The 24228-nt window shown below is 41.8% G+C and overlaps 1 protein-coding gene across 3 annotated transcripts in view; it reads right to left on the bottom strand.

Annotated features, from left to right (window-relative positions):
- Window positions 1-1259: 1259 nt before the first annotated feature.
- The window catches only part of rars2 (arginyl-tRNA synthetase 2, mitochondrial), an 80620-nt gene continuing 57651 nt past the window's right edge, over window positions 1260-24228 (bottom strand). For all 3 annotated transcript variants that reach the window (XM_067984904.1, XM_067984905.1, XM_067984906.1), the window contains 7 exons: window positions 18875-18999; window positions 18485-18552; window positions 16375-16484; window positions 13275-13370; window positions 10013-10087; window positions 4112-4175; window positions 1260-2729 (listed from right to left, as the gene is read on the bottom strand). In XM_067984904.1, the coding sequence (XP_067841005.1) occupies window positions 2643-2729; window positions 4112-4175; window positions 10013-10087; window positions 13275-13370; window positions 16375-16484; window positions 18485-18552; window positions 18875-18999 (625 nt within the window). In that variant the 3' untranslated portion in view covers window positions 1260-2642. The remainder of the gene's footprint in view (window positions 2730-4111; window positions 4176-10012; window positions 10088-13274; window positions 13371-16374; window positions 16485-18484; window positions 18553-18874; window positions 19000-24228) is intronic.

The raw sequence follows: 24228 nt of genomic DNA, 5'->3' as shown, positions 1-24228 counted from the left end.
CACAGAACTGGAAATCACCTTTTAGATAAAAACCGGTCCCAATTAAAAAACATGTAATAACACAAGTAGTCGAGACAACCCCAAAGAAGGAAAGCAGCCAATGCCAGTTCTTTTACTATGAAGCTTCTTTAATGGTTTACAGTTAAACCCAGCAGATCCTACGACCACTTCAAAGTGTAGAAAACCAACCAAGCAGCACTAGCAACCCATAGTATGCAAGTGCATTGTTGTGCATGCAATGTTCTTGTGTCTTGGGCTGTGGCTACTGGTCTTAGACCCGTATCCGTGGAGTACGACATTTAGTTAGCTGGTCTGTGTAATAATGCAAACTGGTTTGAACTGAGCTCAGACACAAAGGTGCCCTGCATGTTGTACTTGGGCACATTCAAAGCTCTGCTCTCTCTGGGTAACTAATCTGTAACGTTAAGAGATCTCAGGAGGTGGCGTCACTTCTCGACTAATATTAAAAACATGGAAAATAAGTTTACAAAGTGTCCAGGTATTCCAACACAGCTATATTTATACCACACTCACCACATTCATAGATCAGACTGGATGCAACACCTGAGTAATGCTGCCACTTGTTGATGTGTACCCAAAAATCAGATTCCTTGGATGCAAAGTCACAGTAAATAGACCCACAAACTCTCACCTGATCAAAAATAATTTTGGGAGGGGGGGAAGAGAGAGAGACCTTACACTCTCATCCCATATAGAACAGAGCATCATTAGGTCAGGAAAAAAACCCCACAAAATCTATATAACAGGTTACCACTTAGAGGTAATGCCTGAAACTCATTTTTTCTCCCTGTCCAATTAACAGAACTAAGTAACAGTTCTTAGCCATTTAGTACAGCAAAGTCCTCAAAAACTGTTGTGCTGGTTTTATTATAGGAAACAAGGAACCCGCTCAGGTTTTCGAAACCCAGTGCTTGTGAGAGTGGTGAGCTAGAACCCATCATGGTATGGAGTAGCCCGTTCACAGTTGGTAGTTACTTCCATTGAAAGTCTGTGTCTGTTTTTTCTACAGAAAGGAATACAATGCTACTTCCTTAGAAGACAATCTATCCTTTCTTCCCAGTGCACTCCAGTGCCTACTCTTTGGGGAATCAGAGAAAATGGCCGGTGACAGTTCTAGGGCAATCAGTGAAATGGGGGTGGAGGTGAGGAATACTTGACAAACACTTGCCAACTCCAGAGTCACGGTGCTAGACCCTACCCAAGATTCTAGGCAACAAAATGGAAAAAAATGTTATGGGTTTCAGCTTGGTCAACAATCTTTTATTGTTCTAGATTGATACTTCTTTCCTGCATTGTACTCCCAGATCAGCTCAGCACAACCATAACCCCACATCAACCTCCAAAGAGTTCTCACCATTTTCCACACCAGTTATTTTTATGGCCCTTCTGACTGCCAACTTGTGAACATATCATTTTGAGCCTGTAAACCTATGCCTCCTAAATGCTGGAGGAGATTTTATCCCAGAAATCTGGGTTGGATTCAAGTCCAGGTTGCAGAGCTAAATGGACATTGTACTGAAGCATTGCTGCTTACTGGCAATCTTTATAATAAGCAATACCGCAGGTCATTTTAATGAATAATTACAGTGAAACTAAATAATATCACATGGCATGATGTGCTGGTTTATGTCTTTGATTTTTCACGCAGCAAGATCCCAATCTTGATTACAATGTAGACTGAAGGTCAACATCTCCCCCTCCCCCAACCCCCCAAAAAAAGACAGGGAATCGGGAAGAAAAGGGTTATACAGTGAATTATCAAGGGCTTCTCCGATTCACCCGCCAGCATTCAATTATAGAATGACATTAGCAGTAGCCTGAGAACAAGTCATTTGCTTTCCCTCTGGATGGTGTGGCAGGGCAGAAAATAAAAAACAGGAGAGTGTATGATGTAGTATCCTTGATATACCATGTCTAGTCTCAACTGACTTAACATTTCTAATCACACAATTACAAACAGAACGCTTACCAAAAATGTTGAATAGGCATTTGGAAGCTGCTTTCGCCAAATTCCCCCTGTGGTAGAAATCCATGGTAGAGTATAATCTAGGCAGCCAACGTGCAAGGGGAAGAAAATAACAGGGCAACTCAAGGGCTTTAAAGCAAGTTGCTTGTAGAGCTCTGTGTTGACTGAACATTCAAGATCTCACTTAACCTAGCCCACATGATCTGATCTTCTTCAGCCCTGCACTGCTCAATGTTAAGAATTTAGTCCTGGCTGGCCCACCCCATCGAGTAATAATTTGAATTACTGATCCACTGGTACATGATCTCACAAATTATAGAATCGAGAGATTTAACAAATGGTATTTCTGTGAAATAGATTGTTTGAAACCAGGCAGGTTTTCCTTTACTCTTCATTCTTCTCCCCTCTGGACCATGGGCCATGCACTGCCTGCAGCTGGGTAAAAGGACCACCAGCTCGGAGCTGAATGCCACAAGAGGGCAGCTTCAGGGTGACTCATCTTGTTTTCCCTTCTTCCTTGTGGGTACTCACATAAAAGCAAAGATTATTTTTGGTTTAATCAGCTATTGTAAATGTGTGTGTTTAATCACATCTTTACTTAAGTTATGCTGAGTAGTCTCATTACATTGGCTAGAACATAAAAGCAGGTGTTTAATCACATCTTCTCCACTGGAGTTATACCAAGCAGCTTCATTCCATTGGCGAGAACAGAAGAGGTTCCCTTGAAAAGTAGAAATCTTGCCTGGAATAAAGATGAATAGAGATGAAGTATCTCTTGGGAGTGTTAATACCGAATGAACAACTGACTGGTAATAACATACACTTCTTGGATTGAGGAAAATAAAACACTACTACCCATTTTACTGGTTTTTCAGACAACTTTTTTGAAACAATTATTCAATTAGATACTGCCACTTAACTTTTTTATAATATATTTAAAAAATATTAAAAAAGCATTTACAATTCTCGAGTACCATGTCATAATCCATGCAATGCTAATCATGACTGTGATTCAAACCATAGCTTCTCAGCTAAGAGTACATTGATTTAATCTCTCTGATTTCTTTTGCTTCAAACACATTATTTTGTCAACCCAACTGTTTAGTTGCATCTCCGTATCACGTCCTCTGCACCACACATCTAACATAGATTGACGGTTGATTGATGGGGGACACTGATAATCAGCCAATAGAGTGAGTGTAAAGGTAAATACCCTGCCCCTTCTTGATGCCTCCTCAGATGGTTTCTGATGAGGTTGGGTGTTTACTATGAGGAGACTCTTGGGTCTGAATCCAACTTTAATCACAGCAGAGTTCATATCCAGAGGCGAAACTGGAATTTAGCTTTGCCTCTCTGCTCTCTATTGCAGGAATTCGGAGTCTCATTGAGACAGTGCTCTCTTCGGCTGCTCACCTCACTATATCGTAATATCTTTGAGAAGTTTGATTCCTGCTGACCACTATGGGAAAATTCTAACTCCACTAGGAACTAGTTTCATGTTAATGGAGACAGTATTTAACCAAACTCTTTTGCAAGAGTGAAACGCTTTGTAATCGTTACTGCTCATTGAACAATTTCACTTGCACTGAGCAGTAGGAGTAAATTCCACCTCCATTAGTATGGCACTGTCTCGACCTGTAGCAGTAGTGAGAAGTACACATTGGAGAATGGTACCATTCCAGACATTCCAATCCAGTTTAGCTATTGCACACATCCACTGTGCCACCAGGCTACTTCTCCAATTTTAAAAAAAAGCTTTTTTGCCGTTTCCCAATTTTCCAAAAGGCTTTGCCCTCTCCATACAATCTACCTTAACCAGGAAGAACTCAACAACCATCACCACTACTTATTTTAGCTGTACAAGGTACTGAATAACAATTTCCCAATCCCAGAGATGAAATACACCCATGGCTGTTGGGTACTCTAACCAAGAATTAATTTTTTTTGAAAAAGACTAAAGCTGAAGGCTTAGAGCATCAGGCAGCCCCCGGGACTCAAACATGTGGCTGTAAGTTTACAGAACAAAAATGCTTATTGCATTTTTAAAGTTTTTTTTAATGTATACATACTGTGCAAAAACATCTTATAATAGCCGAGTAGATTTGATAGGTAGTATATACTAACCGTTGCTACTTCAGGTAAGCTACCCTTAACGTGCAGAGTCCTATGAGCTATAGAAGCAAGACGACTACAAAAAGAAAAGTATTTTAGTATATTTATAGTTTAACAAGGCTTGAGAAACAAAGGCACCATTTAATTTTACTATTAGATGGGGCCCGACAAAATCACTTCCCTGGGCTAGTGAGCAGAAAAGGAGTCAGGCAGGACTTCTACTCTAGGTTGCCGTGCGGTCAGCCTGGCTGGAGAGTGCTCACATGCGAATGTTGGGTAAGGACAAGATCAGGCTTGGCTGCGATACCCTCCAATCAAAAAGCCCATCTAGGCTCTTGGGTGAGGCATTGGCAGGCTACTGATGTGCACTGAACCATACCTCAGTAAGAGTGTTTTCAGGATAGGAGAGAAAGGTGGAGAAAAGTATGAAAAATATATTGACCCTTGCTGAAAATACATTTAATTACAACTTTAAGTTACTAACTTAAGAGTTTTGATTTAAAAAAAAATATATATATATATATATATATAGAGAGAGAGAGAGAGTGGCAAATCTTCAAAAGGCTGTGGCAATAATCAATCTGAGTTCCATAATCATGAAATCAAAGTCAATTGCAGGACGAGCCTGGTGCTGTAATGCAGCATATAAAATGCTAGCCTCTGAAGATCTGCAGGACAATTTTTCTTATAAATAAATAAGCCCTCCATTCAAACAGCGAAACTAGGGATGGGCAATAAATGCAATCATAAGAACATAAGAAATAGGAGCAGGAGTAGGCCAATCGGCCCCTCGAGCCTGCTCCGCCATTCAATAAGATCATGGCTGATCTGATCCCAACCTCAAATCTAAATTCATGTCCAATTTCCTGCCCGCTCCCCGTAACCCCTAATTCCTTTTACTTCTAGGAAACTGTCTATTTCTGTTTTAAATTTATTTAATGATGTAGCTTCCACAGCTTCCTGGGGCAGCAAATTCCACAGACCTACTACCCTCTGAGTGAAGAAGTTTCTCCTCATCTCAGTTTTGAAAGAGCAGCCCCTTATTCTAAGATTATGCCCCCTAGTTCTAGTTTCACCCATCCTTGGGAACATCCTTACCGCATCCACCCGATCAAGCCCCTTCACAATCTTATATGTTTCAATAAGATCGCCTCTCTTCTGAACTCCAATGAGTAGAGTCCCAATCTACTCAACCTCTCCTCATACGTCCGCCCCCTCATCCCCGGGATTAACCGAGTGAACCTTCTTTGTACTGCCTCGAGAGCAAGTATGTCTTTTCTTAAGTATGGACACCAAAACTGTATGCAGTATTCCAGGTGCGGTCTCACCAATACCTTATATAATTGCAGCAATACCTCCCAGTTTTTATATTCTATCCCCCTAGCAATAAACGCCAACATTCCGTTGGCCTTCTTGATCACCTGCTGCACCTGCATACTAACTTTTTGATTTTCTTGCACTAGGACCCCCAGATCCCTTTGAACTGCAGTACTTTCCAGTTTCTCGCCATTAAGATAATAACTTGCTCTCTGATTTTTCCTGCCAAAGTGCATAACCTCACATTTTCCAATATTGTATTGCATCTGCCAAATCTCCGCCCACTCACCCAGCCAGTCTATATTCTCCTGTAGGTTTTTTATGTCCTCCTCACTCTCCACTTTCACTCCCATCTTTGTATCATCTGCAAACTTTGATATGTTACACTCGGTCCCCTCCAAATCGTTAATATAGATTGTAAAGAGTTGGGGACCCAGCACCGACCCCTGCGGAACACCACTGGCTACTGGTTGCCAGTCCGAGAATGAACCATTTATCCCAACTCTTTGCTTCCTGTTACATAACCGATCCTCCACCCATGCCAGAATATTACCCCCAATCCAGTGATTCTTTATCTTGAGCAATAATCTTTTATGTGGCACCTTGTCGAATGCCTTCTGGAAGTCTAAATACACTACGTCCACTGGTTCCCCTTTATCCACCCCCTGTACTATTTATATTAATGATTTGGATGAGAATTTAGGAGGCATGGTTAGTAAGTTTGCAGATGACACCAAGATTGGTGGCATTGTGGACAGTGAAGAAGGTTATCTAGGATTGCAACGGGATCTTGATAAATTGGGCCAGTGGGCCGATGAATGGCAGATGGAGTTTAATTTAGATAAATGTGAGGTGATGCATTTTGGTAGATCGAATCGGGCCAGGACCTACTCCATTAATGGTAGGGCGTTGGGGAGAGTTATAGAACAAAGAGATCTCGGAGTACAGGTTCATAGCTCATTGAAAGTGGAGTCACAGGTGGATAGGGTGGTGAAGAAGGCATTCGGCATGCTTGGTTTCATTGGTCAGAACATTGAATACAGGAGTTGGGATGTCTTGTTGAAGTTGTACAAGACATTAGTAAGGCCACACTTGGAATACTGTGTACAGTTCTGGTCACCCTATTATAGAAAGGATATTATTTAAACTAGAAAGAGTGCAGAAAAGATTTACTAGGATGCTACCGGGACTTGATGGTTTGACTTATAGGGAGAGGTTGGATAGACTGAGACTTTTTTCCCTGGAGAGTAGGAGGTTAAGGGGTGATCTTATAGAAGTCTGTAAAATAATGAGGGGCATAGATAAGGTAGATAGTCAAAATCTTTTCCCAAAGGTAGGGGAGTCTATAACGAGGGGGCATAGATTTAAGGTGAGAGGGGAGAGATACAAAAGGGTCCAGAGGGGCAATTTTTTCACTCAAAGGGTGGTGAGTGTCTGGAACGAGCTGCCAGAGGCAGTAGTAGAGGCGGGTACAATTTTGTCTTTTAAAAAGCATTTGGACAGTTACATGGGTAAGATGGGTATAGACGGATATGGGCCAAGTGCAGGCAATTGGGACTAGCTTAGTGGTATAAACTGGGCGACATGGACATGTTGGGCCGAAGGGTCTGTTTCCATGTTGTAAACTTCTATGATTCTACGTTATGTGCTCAAAGAACTCAAGCAAATTTGTCAGACATGACTTCCCCTTCGTAAAGCCATGCTGACTTTGTCCAATTAAATTGTGCTTATCCAAATGTTCCGCTACTGTCTCCTTAATTATAGACTCCAAAATTTTACCCACCACAGATGTTAGGCTAACTGGTCTATAATTTCCAGCCTTCTGCCTACTACCCTTTTTAAATAAGGGTGTTACATTAGCAGCTTTCCAATCTGCCGGGACCTCTGCCAAGTCCAGAGAATCCTGGAAAATTATTACCAAAGCATCCACAATCCCTACTGCCACTTCCCTCAAGACCCTGGGATGTAAGCCATCAGGTCCAGGGGATTTATCCGCCTCGAGTCCCATTAATTTACTGAGTACCAATTCCTTAGTGATTTTAATCGTATTTAGCTCCTCCCCCCCAAAGCCCCGTTTGTCCAGTGTTGGGATATTCTTAGTGTCCTCTACCGTAAAGACTGAAACAAAATATTTGTTCAGCATTTTTGCCATCTCCATGTTTCCCACCATTAATTTCCCGGTCTCATCCTCTAAAGGACCTACGTTTGCCTTAGCCACCCTTTTTCTTTTCATATAACTGTAGAAACTCTTGCTATCTGTTTTTATATTTTTTGCTAATTTATGTTCATAATCTATCTTCCCTTTCTTCATCAATCCTTTAGATACTTTTTGCTGTCTTTTGAAGACTTCCCAATCTTCTATCCTCCCACTAAGTTTGGCTACCTTATATGTCCTTGTTTTTAGTCGGATACTATCCTTAATTTCTTTACTTAGCCACGGATGGCTGTCATTTCTTTTACACACTTTTTTCCTCAGTGGAATATATTTGTTTTGAAAGTTGTAAAATAACTCCTTAAATGAACACCACTGCTCATGTACCGTCTTACCCTTTAATCTATTTTCCCAGTCCACTTTAATCAATTCCGCTCTCATACCATCATAGTCTCCTTTATTCAAGCTCAGTACGCTTGTTTGAGAACCAACCTTCTCACCCTCTAATTGGAGATGGAATGTAACCACGTTATGGTCACTCATTCCAAGGGGATCCTTAACTAGGACATTATTAATTAATCCTGGCTCATTACACAGGACCAGGTCCAAGGTTGCTTGCCCCCTTGTAGGATCAGTTACATACTGCTCAAGAAATCCATCCCTAATACACTCAATAAACTCTTCCTCAAGGCTGCCCTGCCCAATTTGATTTGTCCAGTCAATATGATAGTTAAAATCCCCCATAATTATAGCTGTTCCCTTATTACATGCCCCGACTATTTCCTGATTAATACTTCTTCCAGCAGAGTTGCAACTATTAGGAGGCCTATATACTATGCCCATTAGTGTTTTTTTCCCCTTATTATTCCTTATCTCCACCCAAACTGTTTCATTATCCTGATCCTTTGTCCCAATATCATTTCTCTGTATTACAGTGATTCCTTCCTTTATTAACATAGCCACCCCACCTCCCCTTCCTTCCTGCCTGTCCTTCCTGATTATTAAATACCCTGGCATATTTAATTCCCAGTCGTTGTCACCCTGCAGCCATGTTTCTGTAATGGCCACAAGATCATACCGATACGTAGTTATTTGTGCCGTTAACTCGTCCATTTTGTTACGAATGCTACGTGCATTCAGATAAAGAACTTTCAAATATGTTTTGTGACACTTGGTTCCTGCTTTTTCCTTTTTTTAACACTTTACCTTTTACTCCATACCTTCTCTGTCCCTTCCTGACACGCTTTCCCCTGTCTCCCTGCTCAGGTTCCCAACCCCCTGCCACAGCTTTGATGCTGGGTTAATCGCCTTGCGCCTTCTAGTTTTTATTTTATCTGTCGTGCCTAAAGTACACTTTCTTTCCGCTGCTCTACGCTTTTCCCTTTCACTTGTTCTTGAACAACTGTTTGTACTATTTGTATTGTAGATTTCCCCTGGGTCTTCCCCTCTCTTGCTGCTCTCAACTTTATTCCCTTCTGACTCCCCGCTCAGGTTCCCATCCCCCTGCCACTCTAGTTTAAACCTTCCCCAACAGCACTAGCAAACACCCCTGCGAGGACATTGGTCCCGGTCCTGCTCGGGTGTAACCCGTCACGCTTGTACAGGTCCCACCTTCCCCAGAACCGGTCCCAATGTCCCAGGAATCTAAAACCCTCCCTCCTACACCATCCCTGCAGCCACGCATTCATCCTGTCTATTCTCCTGTTCCTATACTCACTAGCACGTGGCACCGGTAGTAATCCTGAGATCACTACCTTTGAAGTCCTGTTTTTTAATTTATCTCCTCACTCCTTAAATTCACCTTGCAGGACCCCATCGCTTTTTTTACCTATGTCGTTGGTACCAATATGGACCACGACTACTGGCTGTTCACTCTCCCCCCTCCAGAATGAAATATGCCAGGGTATTTAACAATCAGGAAGGACAGGCAGGAAGGAAGGGGAGGTGGGGTGGCTATGTTAATCTTGCCAGTATCACTCTGAAAACCAAAACATAGATTAAGGAAATCAAATCCAAGGTGCGGCAGCATTTCAGTGGCCACCTGCTTCTAGCTGCGACTCTGAACTACTCTGATGACTTTGTGCAGCATGTTGATCTGCGTATCACAGGGTTATCACAAGAATAGCAATCGTTTTGATTGCATCCTCAACAGTAGTATAAATGGCCATTTTGTATGGTCAGGAAATAAACATGGCATTTTGCTACTGACCAATAATTGTTGGGTGGTCATTTTAAGTTGGTCAAGATATTGCGAAACCCAATGATAATTCAATGTAACGCCATAACATTAAATCTGATATTGACATTGATTTTATTCATCCCGAAAGTTTAGAGTGTGCATATTTTAAAGGAATTTGCAGAAAACTTGTATTCCAGAGATGAAGCTTCAGACATTAAGGTTTGTTATCTACAAATGTCATTACTGATGCAGTAATAGCCTTTACCTCAACATTATCAGGTAGTTCACAAGGTGTTTAGGTTGGAGATCCTCCGAAACTTGATATAGAACTTCATCATACCTTTAAAAAAAAGACCACATATCTGAATTCCTTGCCATAACATTTTTGAGTTTAATATAATGCAATTAGTGAGCACTCCTTCAAAATTAAAAATCAATTATCTGTATTAAAAACCAGAATAATGCTTTGGTCTGGTTTTCACAACAGCCACAGTAAACTTGTAATTAGTTTAAACTTTCAAGCCATTGGTGTTTTAAGAGGCATTGTCCTTCATGAAAGTTGTCAATTTGTTTTTTGCAAAATGGAAGAACACAAATATTCTTCAAAACACATCACTTACATGTGACAAAAATGACATGGCTCTTTTCCCAATTTTTGTCAAATATGTTTTCCATAAGAATAGTTTCAAGGCCTCTCAAAGTGACTCTAAATCCATGATTTCCAACTTTATTCAAAGCAATATCCAACACAAATAAAGAGGATTACAGACCTGTCTCTCCACCTGTCAAAATATTTCTCCATTTAAAATCTGTTCCCAAGATCTTATTTACTCAAAGTTATGAAGGGCCTGACCTCATTGCCGTTGTTTACATTAACTTTAGTTCGGCCCGTGACTCCTTCCGTACCTTGTCGTGTTTCTCTCCCCACTCCCCCACCAGCAGGATACTGACACAGAACTTTATAGAAATTACAACATGGAAACAGGCTATTCAGCCCAAGCAGTCTGAGTTGGTGTTTATCCTCCACATGAGTAGCAGTCCTAATCTCATTTGTCATTATCTCCATATTCCCCTTTCCTTAAACCACCTATCTAAACTAGTCTTATGTGTTTATATGATCTCTGCTTCTATTACTAACCCCAGTAGTGCATGCCACAGACTCATAACCCTTTGTGTCAAAAGGTTTTTCTTGCTTTCTGTTCTAAATCTCTTACATTTGTTAGCTTAACAATATGTACCGTTCTTAAATATAATTTGGGTTCAGACCTGTCGAATCAGACTGTAGGATAAGCAATGGACACCTTTATCTCTGGCACAAAACAGAATCAACCCGGCACCATCATTAAGCATCGTGGCAGGGTGTTTTCTGATGTAAATACCTATCATCTTTATAATGGCCTCTTATCCATTTGCACAGCACTCCTGTCTCTCTCAGGTTCTCCTTTGTACTGATTCCTGACCTTCCCCATGGGTAGTGGCTAGGGCCCAACAATCAATCTAGGGGCTGGCACCTGCCACCCCCACCCCCCTCACCCCGAACTAAAGGCTAAGCATTTTTATTTGCCTCAAGAATTTAAATTTTGTGCGGTGCATATTTTTTCCAATCAGTGTGAACACTAGAATATCTTGCTCTTGGCAAGACATCAAGCACATACCAACAACGCTTTGGAAGGGAAAAGAAAGCAAAGGAGAAAGCGTGAGTGTGTACATTGTGTGTGAGAAAGAAAGCGAACGCCCCATCCGTGAGAGTAAGAGCACTTGTCCCTGTGAGAACGAGTGAGCGAATGAGTGCACGAGAGGCTTTTCCTTTACACATTGGCTGCTAGAAGATAAATGTGTATTTAAGTTGTAATGTGAAAGTTCAGGCTCTTTGCTGTTGATATCCAAGTTAGTGTTCAAAATCAGGATGTAGAGCCCTATGGTGATCTCTGGGGTAGCCTACTCTGAATAAGAGCTAAGAATATGTTTTTGTAGCCTATTGGTTCATATGGTTCATCATTCACAAGAATTCGTTGCAAAATGGCTATGGATTTAACATACAGGAATTATATGCTGGGTAGTTCCAAAGCAAAATAGAAATAAGGTCAATGCAGAACTATACAGTGATATGTATTGTTACTATGTGAGTCAGCAATGTTATCTTATTGTGAGAAATAATTAACTGGGTTCAATTCTCTTCCTACTTTTTATTCATATTTTATCCTGGGCTCTCTCTCTCTCTTAGATCTGAGTGTGCTATGCACTATTCCCTGGGGAAGAAATATGAAAGTAAAACTGTAGTAAATAACTGACTCTGCTAATTCCCCAGTAGTCAGCTAATGACACCAATGCAATTATGACACAGCAGCAGTCTTTCAATAGCAAGTCATAATAGTTCTCTTCTTTTCAATGTACATTCTTCAAAGTATTGCTATACTTGCAAACACAATCCTGTTCAAAGAACCGGCAGACTGTGTTTATTATCTTGGTAATAATGAGGTTTAAAAAAAAATAGTTAAAGAGCACGTGAATGGGATGTGCGTACGGGTTGGGTGAATCGTGGCCATTTTGTTGATGGTAGCACATATATGGAATATAGTTTGTCACTCTTTTTCAGCTTTTACTTATTTTTATCAAACTCCTGTATTTTAAAATAACTGACAGTTTTCAATAACTGATTTTTATCCAAAAATCAAATGAGTCAACTTGCACAATTTCCTGTGTGATTCTCTTCCAGCTGTCACTGAAGATGCTTCTGGTGTGGACTGAAGAGTTTCATATCCTCTCAAACCTACTATCAAAAAAGGACAACTGCTTATATTTATATCTCTCTGTTGCCTGTGCCAGCTACCAAGTTCCAGTTCCCCAGATGAAATTCCGCTTTTGTTTGCAGTCTTGCCTCTTTCAAACTCCTTGACCTCTGCATTTCATCTGCATTGTTCCCCCCTTCTTGGGTCTAAGCAGCCTCCATTATTACTAGCTCAATCTAATTCAAACACAAAACTCCTAAAACTATCTGCTATTCGGGGATTTTTAAAAAAAATGTCTAAAAGAAACTCCAATCTCAAAAGAAATGTAGTTTGGATTATAGCTTTGAAAAATAAAAGTTGGTATTTTTACTAGGTTTTTTTTGAATACATAAATGTCCAAAAGTTTTTTCAGAGGCTTGAATGTCTTATCCATCACTCTCCCCCAGACAAACTGCTCCTAGGTCTCCACCAGCGTCGTTCAAGCCAGTGCACTGAAGCACTCTTATCATTTCCTTTAATTGCATTTTGGACTGAATGTGGTACAATATTGCACTGAATTTTAAGAAAAATATTTCTTAAAATACTTTTAATAGAAACAAAATTAGTAAAATGAACAAAATTGCTGCATAAATTTAAAGTGCAAAAGATTTCTACCTATTGTATAGTGTGCAACTGATCAGAGGTGGAACTTAGAAGAGAAAGAATGTTCAGTAGCTCTCACATCCATTGAATCAAGAATTATACAGTTTATAGAATCCCAAAAAACAGGTAGAGCTGCATCTGTCATCATCTTTGTACCTGAGGAGATGCTGTAGTAAAGCAATTGCCTGAGGATCTTGTAAATAAGTTGGGTTGAACTGGGTCTGTACTTCATTTTCACATGTTCTCTGTAAACTAAATTTAAAAAAAAATCACAGTTATCAATATATAAAGTAGAACAAGCAGTATAGGACACTTCAGTGCTGCTGCCAGCATCAATAATGCCATTGCTCAGTCTCAGATACCGTTAAACAGTTTCACTAGAACTTGAAATGGCGGGCGGGTGCTGGTGTTTTTGGCCATAAGGGGCAGACAGGCACTAGAAATGTGTCCACTGTGCTCACCTGCCCCACGCTTATTAGATGCTGTCCCACTGATCCTGCAAACACTGGCCGGAGTGATCTCAGAAGTTACGCGAGGATCACATCCAAAGGAATTTTGGGGCCAGTGTATTTATAAGCTTTGTTGAATGGCCTTAATTCTTAACAGTCTTAATTAGTGTTGAGCACAACGTAATTAGAGATAAGGCAATCCAAGGATTATAATAGAAAGAGTAGCATTAGAGAAATGTATAGGCCATTTTTGAAACAGTGGCCCCAATATTTATGGGGAGGGAGGGGTAGTAGCGACCGGGAAACCCAGAAATACGGGGAATGTGGAGGACCGGAAGACAGAGTTTAACAGCAGGACCTCACTTGAATTTTTTTTCTCCATTTCCCATGCAGCAACCAGCCAGGTTGAGAGGCTGGCTGGCTGTTGGGCTGGAAGGCCGCAGCCGGGGAGTGGAGAGGAGGGAGGAAGGGTGTCGACAGGTCACCGGGTTGGGGGGGGGGGGGGGATCAGTGATTTGCTGGGAGGGAGGCCGATCGCGGCAGGTTAGCTTGGGGGGCCGGGAAGCACTCCTGCTTCTTCTGGCCCACGAGCAGTGCTATAAAAAGCACTTAACTGTTGGATCCGGCCATTCTCGCTTTCCTTCAGCTGCCGGGTTTCCCGAGCTCTGGGAAACCTTACCCGCAGCCGTTAAATGTAAACGTCTGCTAAAATCTGAGGCACGCAGCCTGATTAACATATTTAAATTACTGACCCACGTCAGGTTACTCGCCCGCCTCCCAACCAGCCCCGATAAAACCGGAAGTAGGCGTGATCATGGTGGGTTGGGGTCGGGTTTCAGATTTTTAAGAATTTTAACGCCCCCCCACCCACCCCTGGGGGATTAAAATTCCCCCCTGTATTTTAGTGCAAATATATGAAAAACAAACAAAATGTTGTCTAATCACATCCTTGGAAATCATTGCAGACACAGACTGTCTGCCTACTATACTCTACATCTTTATTTATATAATATGCAAAAATATATACAGATTATGGCTGTTATCACTACAGGTTATTGATCTATGGAAAAATGCGGGGGTATTATCTGCAGAACATTCTACAGTCAACTGCCAATTTCTCTTGCTGGCACATAGTGGCCACTACCTCTCCATGACAGACGGCCTCAAGTCTACATTCACTTCACAAGTCGCTTCTTTTACTACTAACTGTTTGAACACTAGGACTGCTGGCTTGCGTAATGTGCAAAACATTTGTAAATGGCACAGTTTAAAAAAAAAAGTTTCTTAAATAAAAACAAACCGCTCCAGAGCGAAGAGAATACACTATCAAAGCGGAAGCAAGAACCTCAAGTCTTTTTTGGGTACGGGTATGAATCACTCCCTAATCCCCTGGATCATAGACCGTCTGAGCCGAGAGGGCAGGTGACCAATAAGCATCTCCAAAAATAGTTTGCATAAAAGTATTTATTTCTGTTTAATAAGTTAAAGTTTAAAAAGTGCCACACCATTCCCCTCCAACCCCAATGGTTTCGTGTGTAAATATGTTGAGTCGTGCAGCACCGAGTCACACAGACCATTGCTATTCGACTGCAGAGATATCACAGTTGAGTCTTATTCTGTCTTTATACAACATTCACATATGCATATGTTCATCAGTAATGTGCACCCTGGCAGATTTTCCACTTGCTAACCCAAGAGTGCTGAAACCATTTGCTGTTCTTCTATCATCACGCAGGATGAGATCAGCTGAACAGAGATTGAATGTGGAGCCTTTCTACTCTATTGGGGGGGGGGGGGGGGGGGGGACGGGACGGGACTTTTAACCACCCCCCCACATGACTGGCGGGAGAGGGTTGAGGGTTAAATTGTTAAAAATGTGAAACCCAATCCCAACCCGCCGCGAGCCCGCCTACTTTTAGTTTAACCCCGGCGGGTTTGGGAGGGGCTGAATAACCCGCTCTGGACAGATAGGCCAGTGATTTTAATATTTAAATGAGGCTGTGTTCCTCAAATTTTGGCAGTCATTTGAATTTAACGGCTGCGGGCCGGGTTTCCCAGGGTTCGGGAAACCCGGCAGCTGAAGGGAGGCGAGAACTGCCGGATCCAACAGGTATCTGCCTTTCCAGCACTGCTTGTGGGCCAGGAGCAGCAGGAGTGCTCCCCCCCGGGCCCTCAAGCAAACCTTCTGCCACGATCTCTCCCTCCCCCCACCCCCCACCTCGATCATTAAATTCGGCAGGACCGCCACCTTCCCGGTATTTCCAGGTTTACCGGTGGCTGAAGCACCGCCACTCCCTCCCCGCCTCCCCGTAAATATTGAGGCCTCTGTCTTAGCTACTGACTGGATAAGCTCATTGAGTTAAGAGAGTGCTTTAACTTGGTGCTTTACAATGCAGGTAGCTAAGGTCCATAAAGTATGTAGTGATGTCTTCTCTTGGTTGTCTTTCATTAGTCAGAACTAAGAATGACTAAATAGACTTTAGCAAAACCAGTGGGAATTCCTTGGAGTTAGCATGACTGTATTCAATACAATTCATCCCTCATTTCCTCCGAACTCAAGGGAGCTGGAGCATTCAATACTGCCACTGTACAGGTGCCATGCCCAGAGGAAGGGGAGTATGTGGTATCAAATGGTAGTCACTGTTGGAGTACTATCAGAAAGATTACTGTGCAATTTCTTTTTATTTCATTAGCTACATTTATAGTTCAGAGTTTTGCTGACATTAGACACTGTGTGGGCAATTGTTTTACATCACCCGCACTACCCTGCTAAAGGTTTTCTTGACTCTTTTGCATGCATACCTTACCTACACAGCCTTGCATGAGTGTATTGCAGGAATACTCCAGTATCTCCCTGGCTTTGGAGGACACGATCCCAGTCGAATTCATAATCAGACAAAAGGGGACCTTTGAAGTCCTATAAATGATATAATAAAATGACTTGGTTTTCTTTATTTGAACAAGAAATCTAACTTAACAGCTTGAAATAAAATCAGGAAAAGTTGACGTTGAGCGAGAATCCAAAATTATGTGATCAATATATTATTTAACAAACAATTTGACGTCTCTTACATCCTACATAGTTGTAAACTTAAGTCGAGTGGATGTCATTTACATTCAAATGCAATCTCTGTGTCCTGCTGGTTCCAAAATACAACCTGATTAGACAACACCCAATTTTGTACGCTCAACACTTAGGGAGCAAAACAGCTGCTGTTTATCCCCACCCCCTCCCCAGCTTTTTCTCCACCATCTTATAGAGAAGATCTGCTCCAGGACACAGATGACCAACAGAAGAAAACACATTTTAAGCAGCATTGTTATGATGACTGATTATAAAATTAAACTTCCTTTAAAAAGAAAATTCAGAGAAAGAGAAACTTCAAAACAAAACTACAAGATTGCTGCAGAAGAAGCTATCAAAAATACACTCATTTAGAAACATAGAAAATAGGAGCAGGATTAGGCCATTCGAGCCTGCTCCGCTATTCAATTTGATCATGGCTGATCCTCTATCTCAATACCATATTCCCGCTCTCTCCCCATACCCCTTGATGCCTTTTGTGTCTAGAAATCTATCTAGCTCCTTCTTAAATATATTCAGTGACTTGGCCTCCACAGCCTTCTGTGGTAGAGAATTCATTTGAATTGTCAATGTGCAAATTAAATGGAGTGGAACAATTCTTTCCCTGTACTATAACCAAAGTCTCAACAGCAGAAGTGTACACGAAGCCAAGAATTTGTCATTCAATTTTTATGTGGAACCAACATTGGGAAAACTTATTTGGAGCCTTTAAACACATTTGCAGCATGATAGCACAACCAGTGTATTGGAGCACCAACATGCAGTGACAGAGTGGTGGGTTGTGAATTCACAATTGTAACACCTCAAGATTGCTAAGTTTCTGCTCTCAGTTGGGAAATGCTAAGTGGAGGTTAGATGATTCCCCACAGAGGAAAATAAACTCAATGGGGCAGAAATTCCTAGGCCCTTCCAGTGCACCCCCCCACTGCAACTCGGGCAGGAACACGACAGTATGGCTGGAAAACAGGGCAGGACCCGGATACACTGAATCCGAGCATGCGCTGCTAGCATCCGGGAGAACCTTACAAGGTCCTTATCTGCCCATTACAAGGTCACCTATGTCACAGGGGTGTGGCAAGAGAGGAGGGACCCCCAGGCTGGGAATTTCCTTAGACTTGGCCTGGTGTTCAAGTGGGGGCCAATATGCCAAAGAGGCACACTAATAGTTATCTTGGGAGTCCAGTCCTGGGCCCTTGAAGACAGGTAGGCACAATTTTTTTTTCTTCTTTCCTTTTAGCGGGCCCCTTACAAAGGGAACTGAGGGCCATAAAATCATCTTATTATAGGGGGATCCTGGCAACCCCATCTTGTACAGCTGCAGTAGGCCAACTTTCTGGTATGTGGGATGTGGGATCAGGCGGGTGCCCGAGATATGCCCGTCAGGGACATACAAATCAGGGACCCTCCCCCCTGACCCTGTATACCTTTGACAGGGTCAGCGGCAGAGCTTCGTAGCAGGTGTTATCCTGGCATAAGTACAGGGATTGCAAGTTTTCAGGGCTGATTAATGGGATAATCCTGTTGCTCTTGTGCATCTGAGTAGTTAGTTTCAAATTAGTATTAGGGGAGGATCGGGACCAGAACGCCTAGCTTTGTCACATTTTGCATAGTGTGCGGACTGTATCATAGTGAGCAAATAACTTTACAAGAGAAAAAAAATTAAGACAAATCCATTGTATCCAGTGGGGTTCTGTCATGTAATGTTCTAGTTTAGCTTAGACATAAAATCACATCCATTGATTTTACAAACCATAAAAAGGAATGGTGATAAACTGTTTAAGAATCATCTAATCTCCACAATACCATGAAAATGGCCCAATGTCAGTCATTACCTGAATAATAAGTGCAGCAACACCCACTTTCTCTGCTGTATCTTCAGGGTCTTCCAGCTCCTTTGTTGCTTCGCATGAACAAAAATAAACAATTACACACAAATAATCTGCAAATACTGAAGTTGTCCTGAATCATCACCTCAGAAAAAAAATTAACTTGCAATGGATTTATCCTCAATTTGGAAAAAAAAAACCAAGCTTATGTTTGGACCCTTTATTGTGTTCTGTATGTGAGTTCTATAATTTTCTTCCTAGAGCTAGCTGCTATCAGCCAGAATAATTCTAGCACCACTAGGCGTCGGCAGCCTTCAACTAGGGAGGAAATAGTCCTTATAGAAATGGTTAGATTGTAAAGCAATAAACCTCAAACTTTAGGAGTGGAGTACTCACTCTTTGAGGCAGCCATGTTTTGCAGCATTCTGGAGCGGGCTTCATTCAGAACATCTTCTAGAAAGACAACATCTCCTTTCCTAGTCTTCATCCCCTGAACTAACCCAAAGGGAACATGCTGACAGCTGCAAGGATGACAAATAAGGTTAAAAAGATTGTTTTGAGTTTCCTTAACTCCATTAACTGCAAGGTAACTTAAACATTTCACGAACAAGAAGGAAATTTTCAAGAGCCGTGCCACTGGTTATAGCTAACTGGTCAATGCTAAATGTTTTTTAGTGAGTGTAATTAGCTGGAATAGGTTTTATTTCTTTTAATATACCTGACAGTGAAAATTCTACAGCATTTACAATTTATCCCACAAGATCGTGAAATACTTTTTACAAAAACTTAGTGGTGAATCTATAGGATTTTTCTTTGCTCCTTTTATTTATTTTCTTCCCTTCTTTAGATTATCCTGTGGGATCACCTACCTGGTGTTTAATATCCTTCTTCTGGGAACCTGTCATGTTACGACTAAATCTTGGAAAAGAGTCAGGCAGTTAACTTCAGCAACAGATGCATCAGTGAGCAGTAGCTGTAGCATGGACCAGCAACCTATTCTATTCTAGACACTATTCTGAAAGCATTAGCCATTTACAAGTCTCAGAATATTTTTTAAAAGGTGAGAGACTGAAGAAATGTTGGTGGTCAGAGGGATTTGGGTGTCCTTGTACATGAATCACAGAAAGTTGGAATACTGTGCACAGTTCCAGTCTCCATATTATAAAAAGGACATAGAGCCAATGGAGACAGTGCAAAAAAGGTTCACAAGGATGATACCGGAACGGAGAGGATAAACTTATCAGGAAAGGCTGAACAGGCTGGAGCCCTTTTCTCTAGAAAAGAGAAAGCTGAGGTTTTGACCTGATAGAGGTCTTTAAGATAATGAAAGGGTTTGATAGAGAAAATGTTTCCACATGTGGAGGAGTCCAAAACTAGAGGTCATAAATATAAGATAGTCACTAGTAAATCCTAAACGGAATTCAGGAAAAACTTCTTTACCCAAAGAATGTGGAACGCGTTACCACAAGGAGTAGTTGAGGCAAATAGCATGGATGCATTAAAGGGAAGCTAAATAAGCACATGAGGGAGAAAGGAATAGAAGGGTATGCTGATAGGGTTAGATGAAGTAGGGAGGGAGGAGGCTCATGTGGAGCATAAACACTGGCATGGACCTGTTGGGCTGAATGGCCTGTTTCTGTGCTGTCCATTCTATGTAACTCAATGATGTTAACATGCAGGTACAGCAAGAAATTAGGAGGGCAAATGATATGTTAGCCTTTATTGCAAGGGGGTTGGAGTATAAGAGTAAGGAGGTCTTGCTGCAATTATATAGGGCTCTGGTGACACTACACATGGAGTACTGTGCAGTTTGGGCTCCACACCTAAGGAAGGATATACTTGCATTAGAGGCGGTGCAACAAAGGTTCACTAGACTGATTCCTGGGATGAGTGTTGTCCTATGAGGGGAGATTGAATAGAATGGGCCTGTACTCTCTGGAGTTAAGAAGAATGAGAGGTGATCTCATTGAAATGTATAAAATTCTGAGAGGGCTTGACAGTGTTGATGCTGAGAGGCTGTTTCCCCAGGCTGGAGAGTCTAGAACTAGAGGTCATAGTCTCAAGATAAGGGGTCGGCCATTTAGGACTGAGATGAGGAAAAATTTCTTCACTCAGAGGGTTGTGAACCTTTGGAATTCTCTACCCCAAAGGGTTGTGGATACTCAGCTGTTGAGTACATTCAAGACTGAGATTGATGGATATTTGGACACTAAGGGAATCAAGGGACATGGGGATAGGGCAGGAAAGTGGAGTTGAGGTGGAAGATCAGCCATGATCTTATTGAATGGCGGTGCAGGCTCAAGGGGCCGTATAGCCTACTCCTGCTCCTATTTCTTATGATCTTATGTTCATCCCAGGGGATTGCAGAAAGGGACATTAAATGCTAGCTTAAAGGGCAATATTGCTGTACAAAACTAATCACTAGAAGGTGTGCAAGAGAATCCAATGATGATTCTCCACTGCTCACTATAAAAAAAAGTGGACTTGTAGGAAAAATATCCTAAGAATTGCCTTAAATGTGTCCTCAAAATATAGTCAGTTGTCAGACTAAATGCCACCAAAGGAAATGTCAAATGATAATTTAACCATGAAGACTTAGCAGGGACAGAAGTCAAACTTAGTGGGAGGATAGAAGATTGGGAATTCTTCAAAAGACAGCAAAAAGTAACTAAAGGATTGATTAAGAAAGGGAAGTTAGATTATGAAAAGAAATTAGCAAAAAATATAAAAACAGATAGCAAGAGTTTCTATAGTTATATAAAAAGAAAAAGGGTGGCTAAGGCAAACATAGGTCCCTTAGAGGATGAGACCGGGAAATTAATGGTGGGAAACATGGAGATGGCAAAAATGCTGAACAAATATTTTGTTTCAGTCTTTACAGTAGAGGACACTAAGAATATCCCAACACTGGACAAACAGGGGACTCTCGGGGGGAGGAGCTAAATACGATTAAAATCACTCAGGAGATGGTACTCAGTAAAATAATGGGACTCAAGGCGGATAAATCCCCTGGACCTGATGGCTTCCATCCTAGGGTCTTGAGGGAAGTGGCAGTAGGGATTGTGGATGCTTTGGTGATAGTTTTCCAAAATTCCCTGGACTCAGGAGAGGTCCCGGCAGATTGGAAAACTGCTAATGTAACACCGTTATTTAAAAAGGGTAGTAGGCAGAAGGCTGGAAATTATAGGCCAGTTAGCTTAACATCTGTGGTGGGTAAAATTTTGGAGTCTATTATTAAGGAGACAGTAACGGAACATTTAGATAAGCATAATTTAATAGGACAAAGTCAGCATGGCTTTATGAAGAGGAAGTCATGTCTGACAAATTTGCTTGAGTTCTTCGAGGATATAACGTATAGGGTGGATAAAGGGGAACCAGTGGACATAGTGTATTTAGACTTCCAGAAGGCATTCGACAAGGTGCCACATAAAAGATTATTACTTAAGATAAAAAATCACGGGATTGGGGGTAATATTCTGGCATGGGTGGAGGATTGGTTATCGAACAGGAAGCAGAGAGTTGGGATAAATGGTTCATTTTCGGACTGGCAACCAGTAACCAGTGGTGTTCTACAGGGGTCGGTGCTGGGTCCCCAACTCTTTACAATCTACATTAACGATTTGGAGGAGGGGACCGAGTGCAACATATCAAAATTTGCAGATGATACAAAGATGGGAGGGAAAGTAGAGAGTGAGGAGGACATAAAAAACCTGCAAGGGGATATAGACAGGCTGGGTGAGTGGGCGGAGATTTGGCAGATGCAATATAATATTGGAAAATGTGAGGTTATGCACTTTGGCAGGAAAAATCAGAGAGGAAGTTATTTTCTTAATGGCGAGAGACTGGAAAGTACTGCAGTACAAAGGGATCTGGGGGTCCTAGTGCAAGAAAATCAAAAAGTTGGTATGCAGGTGCAGCAGGTGATCAAGAAAGCCAACGGAATGTTGGCTTTTATTGCTAGGGGGATAGAATATAAAAACAAGGAGGTATTGCTGCAGTTATATAAGGTATTGGTGAGACCGCACCTGGAATACTGCATACAGTTTTGGTCTCCATACTTAAGAAAAGACATACTTGCTCTCGAGGCAGTACAAAGAAGGTTCACTCGGTTAATCCCGGGGATGAGGGGGCGGACATATGAGGAGAGGTTGAGTAGATTGGGACTCTACTCATTGGAGTTCAGAAGAATGAGAGGCGATCTTATTGAAACATATAAGATTGTGAAGGGTCTTGATCGGGTGGATGCAGTAAGGATGTTCCCAAAGATGGGTGAAACTAGAACTAGGGGGCATAATCTTAGAATAAGGGGCTGCTCTTTCAAAACTGAGATGAGGAGAAACTTCTTCACTCAGAGGGTGGTAGGTCTGTGGAATTTGCTGCCCCAGGAAGCTGTGGAAGCTACATCATTAGATAAATTTAAAACAGAAATAGACAGTTTCCTAGAAGTAAAGGGAATTAGGGGTTATGGGGAGCGGGCAGGAAATTGGACATGAAGCTGAGTTCGGATCGGTCAATGCCCTGTGGGTGGCGGAGAGGGCCCAGGGGCTATGTGGCCGGGTCCTGCTCCGACTTCTTGTGTTCTTTAGATTTGTGGTTGGGATCAGATCAGCCATGATCTTATTGAATGGCGGAGCAGGCTCGAGGGGCCGATTGGCCTACTCCTGCTCCAATTTCTTATGTTCTTATGTTCTTATGTTCAAACCTTCAAGACCCCAGGTCAGGACATTGCTGGTTAAGGGGGTCATAAAGATGTCCTGCCTTGTTTGGACCTGTGTTAGTCCCTTTGTTAACAAAGACCTAAAACTAGGGAATAAATGAGTGAACTAGCCTGTCTAGGTACTGGTGCTTCATTGATTTGCAGGTCATCAAAGGTGTCGACAGGGTTGTGTGAAGTGACTGACACCAGAACTCTTCGAACAACATGTCACTCAGATTGGTCAGCAGAATTGGGGAGGTTTCTTTGGAAGTAAGGTTTTTTGATGATAATATTTTTGACACCAAGTTCAGTCTCAACCTTCAGTTCTTAGTTAGTTCTAGTTCTATTAGTAGTACTCTGTCTACTACATGTGGCAGGGTGTCTCCATAAAATTGGAAAGTGCATCTCTGACAAACAGAAAGTAACAGAAGTTAAGATTGTACCAGCCAGACGCAAGCAGATACAAGTGCGTCACTTAGATGTACAAGTTTCACTGAGACAAAGGGAGGTGAGATTTAAGCCAGCTAGTCCAGATATAGATACCAACGTGGAAGGTGAGTTTACCCAGGAGCAGTGGATCCATGAGGCTCTCTACAGAAAGAGGATCATCAATCTGATGTGTCAGAAAGCTAACACCATCCTTCCAGAGAAAGGCAAGACAATTCATTAAAAGCCAGTGGACAGGTGCAAAAAATAATGAAAAAGGCTAATGGAATGTTTGTCTTTATCTCAAGGGGGCTGGAATACAAAGGGCAGGAACTGTGCTTCAGTTGTATGGAGCCTTGGTCAGACCCCATCTGGAGTACTGTGTTCAGTTTTGAGCACTGCACTGCAAGAAGAATATATTGGTCTTGGAGGGGTGCAGCGCAGATTCACCAAAATCATACCGGGGCTTAGAGGATTAAATTATGATGACAGGTTACATAAACTTGGCTTGTGTAAAGAAGTTTGAGGGGTGATCTGATCGAGGTGTTCAAAATGTTAAAGGGATTTGATAGGGTAGATAACAAGACTCTATTTCATTTGGTGGGGGAAATCAAGAACAAGGGAGCAA

The sequence above is a fragment of the Heptranchias perlo genome, chromosome 5 (assembly GCF_035084215.1).
Source record: "Heptranchias perlo isolate sHepPer1 chromosome 5, sHepPer1.hap1, whole genome shotgun sequence".
Taxonomy (NCBI): domain Eukaryota; kingdom Metazoa; phylum Chordata; class Chondrichthyes; order Hexanchiformes; family Hexanchidae; genus Heptranchias; species Heptranchias perlo.
The sequence above is the reverse complement of the archived record's forward strand: the minus strand, read 5'-3'. Positions and strand labels throughout refer to the sequence as shown.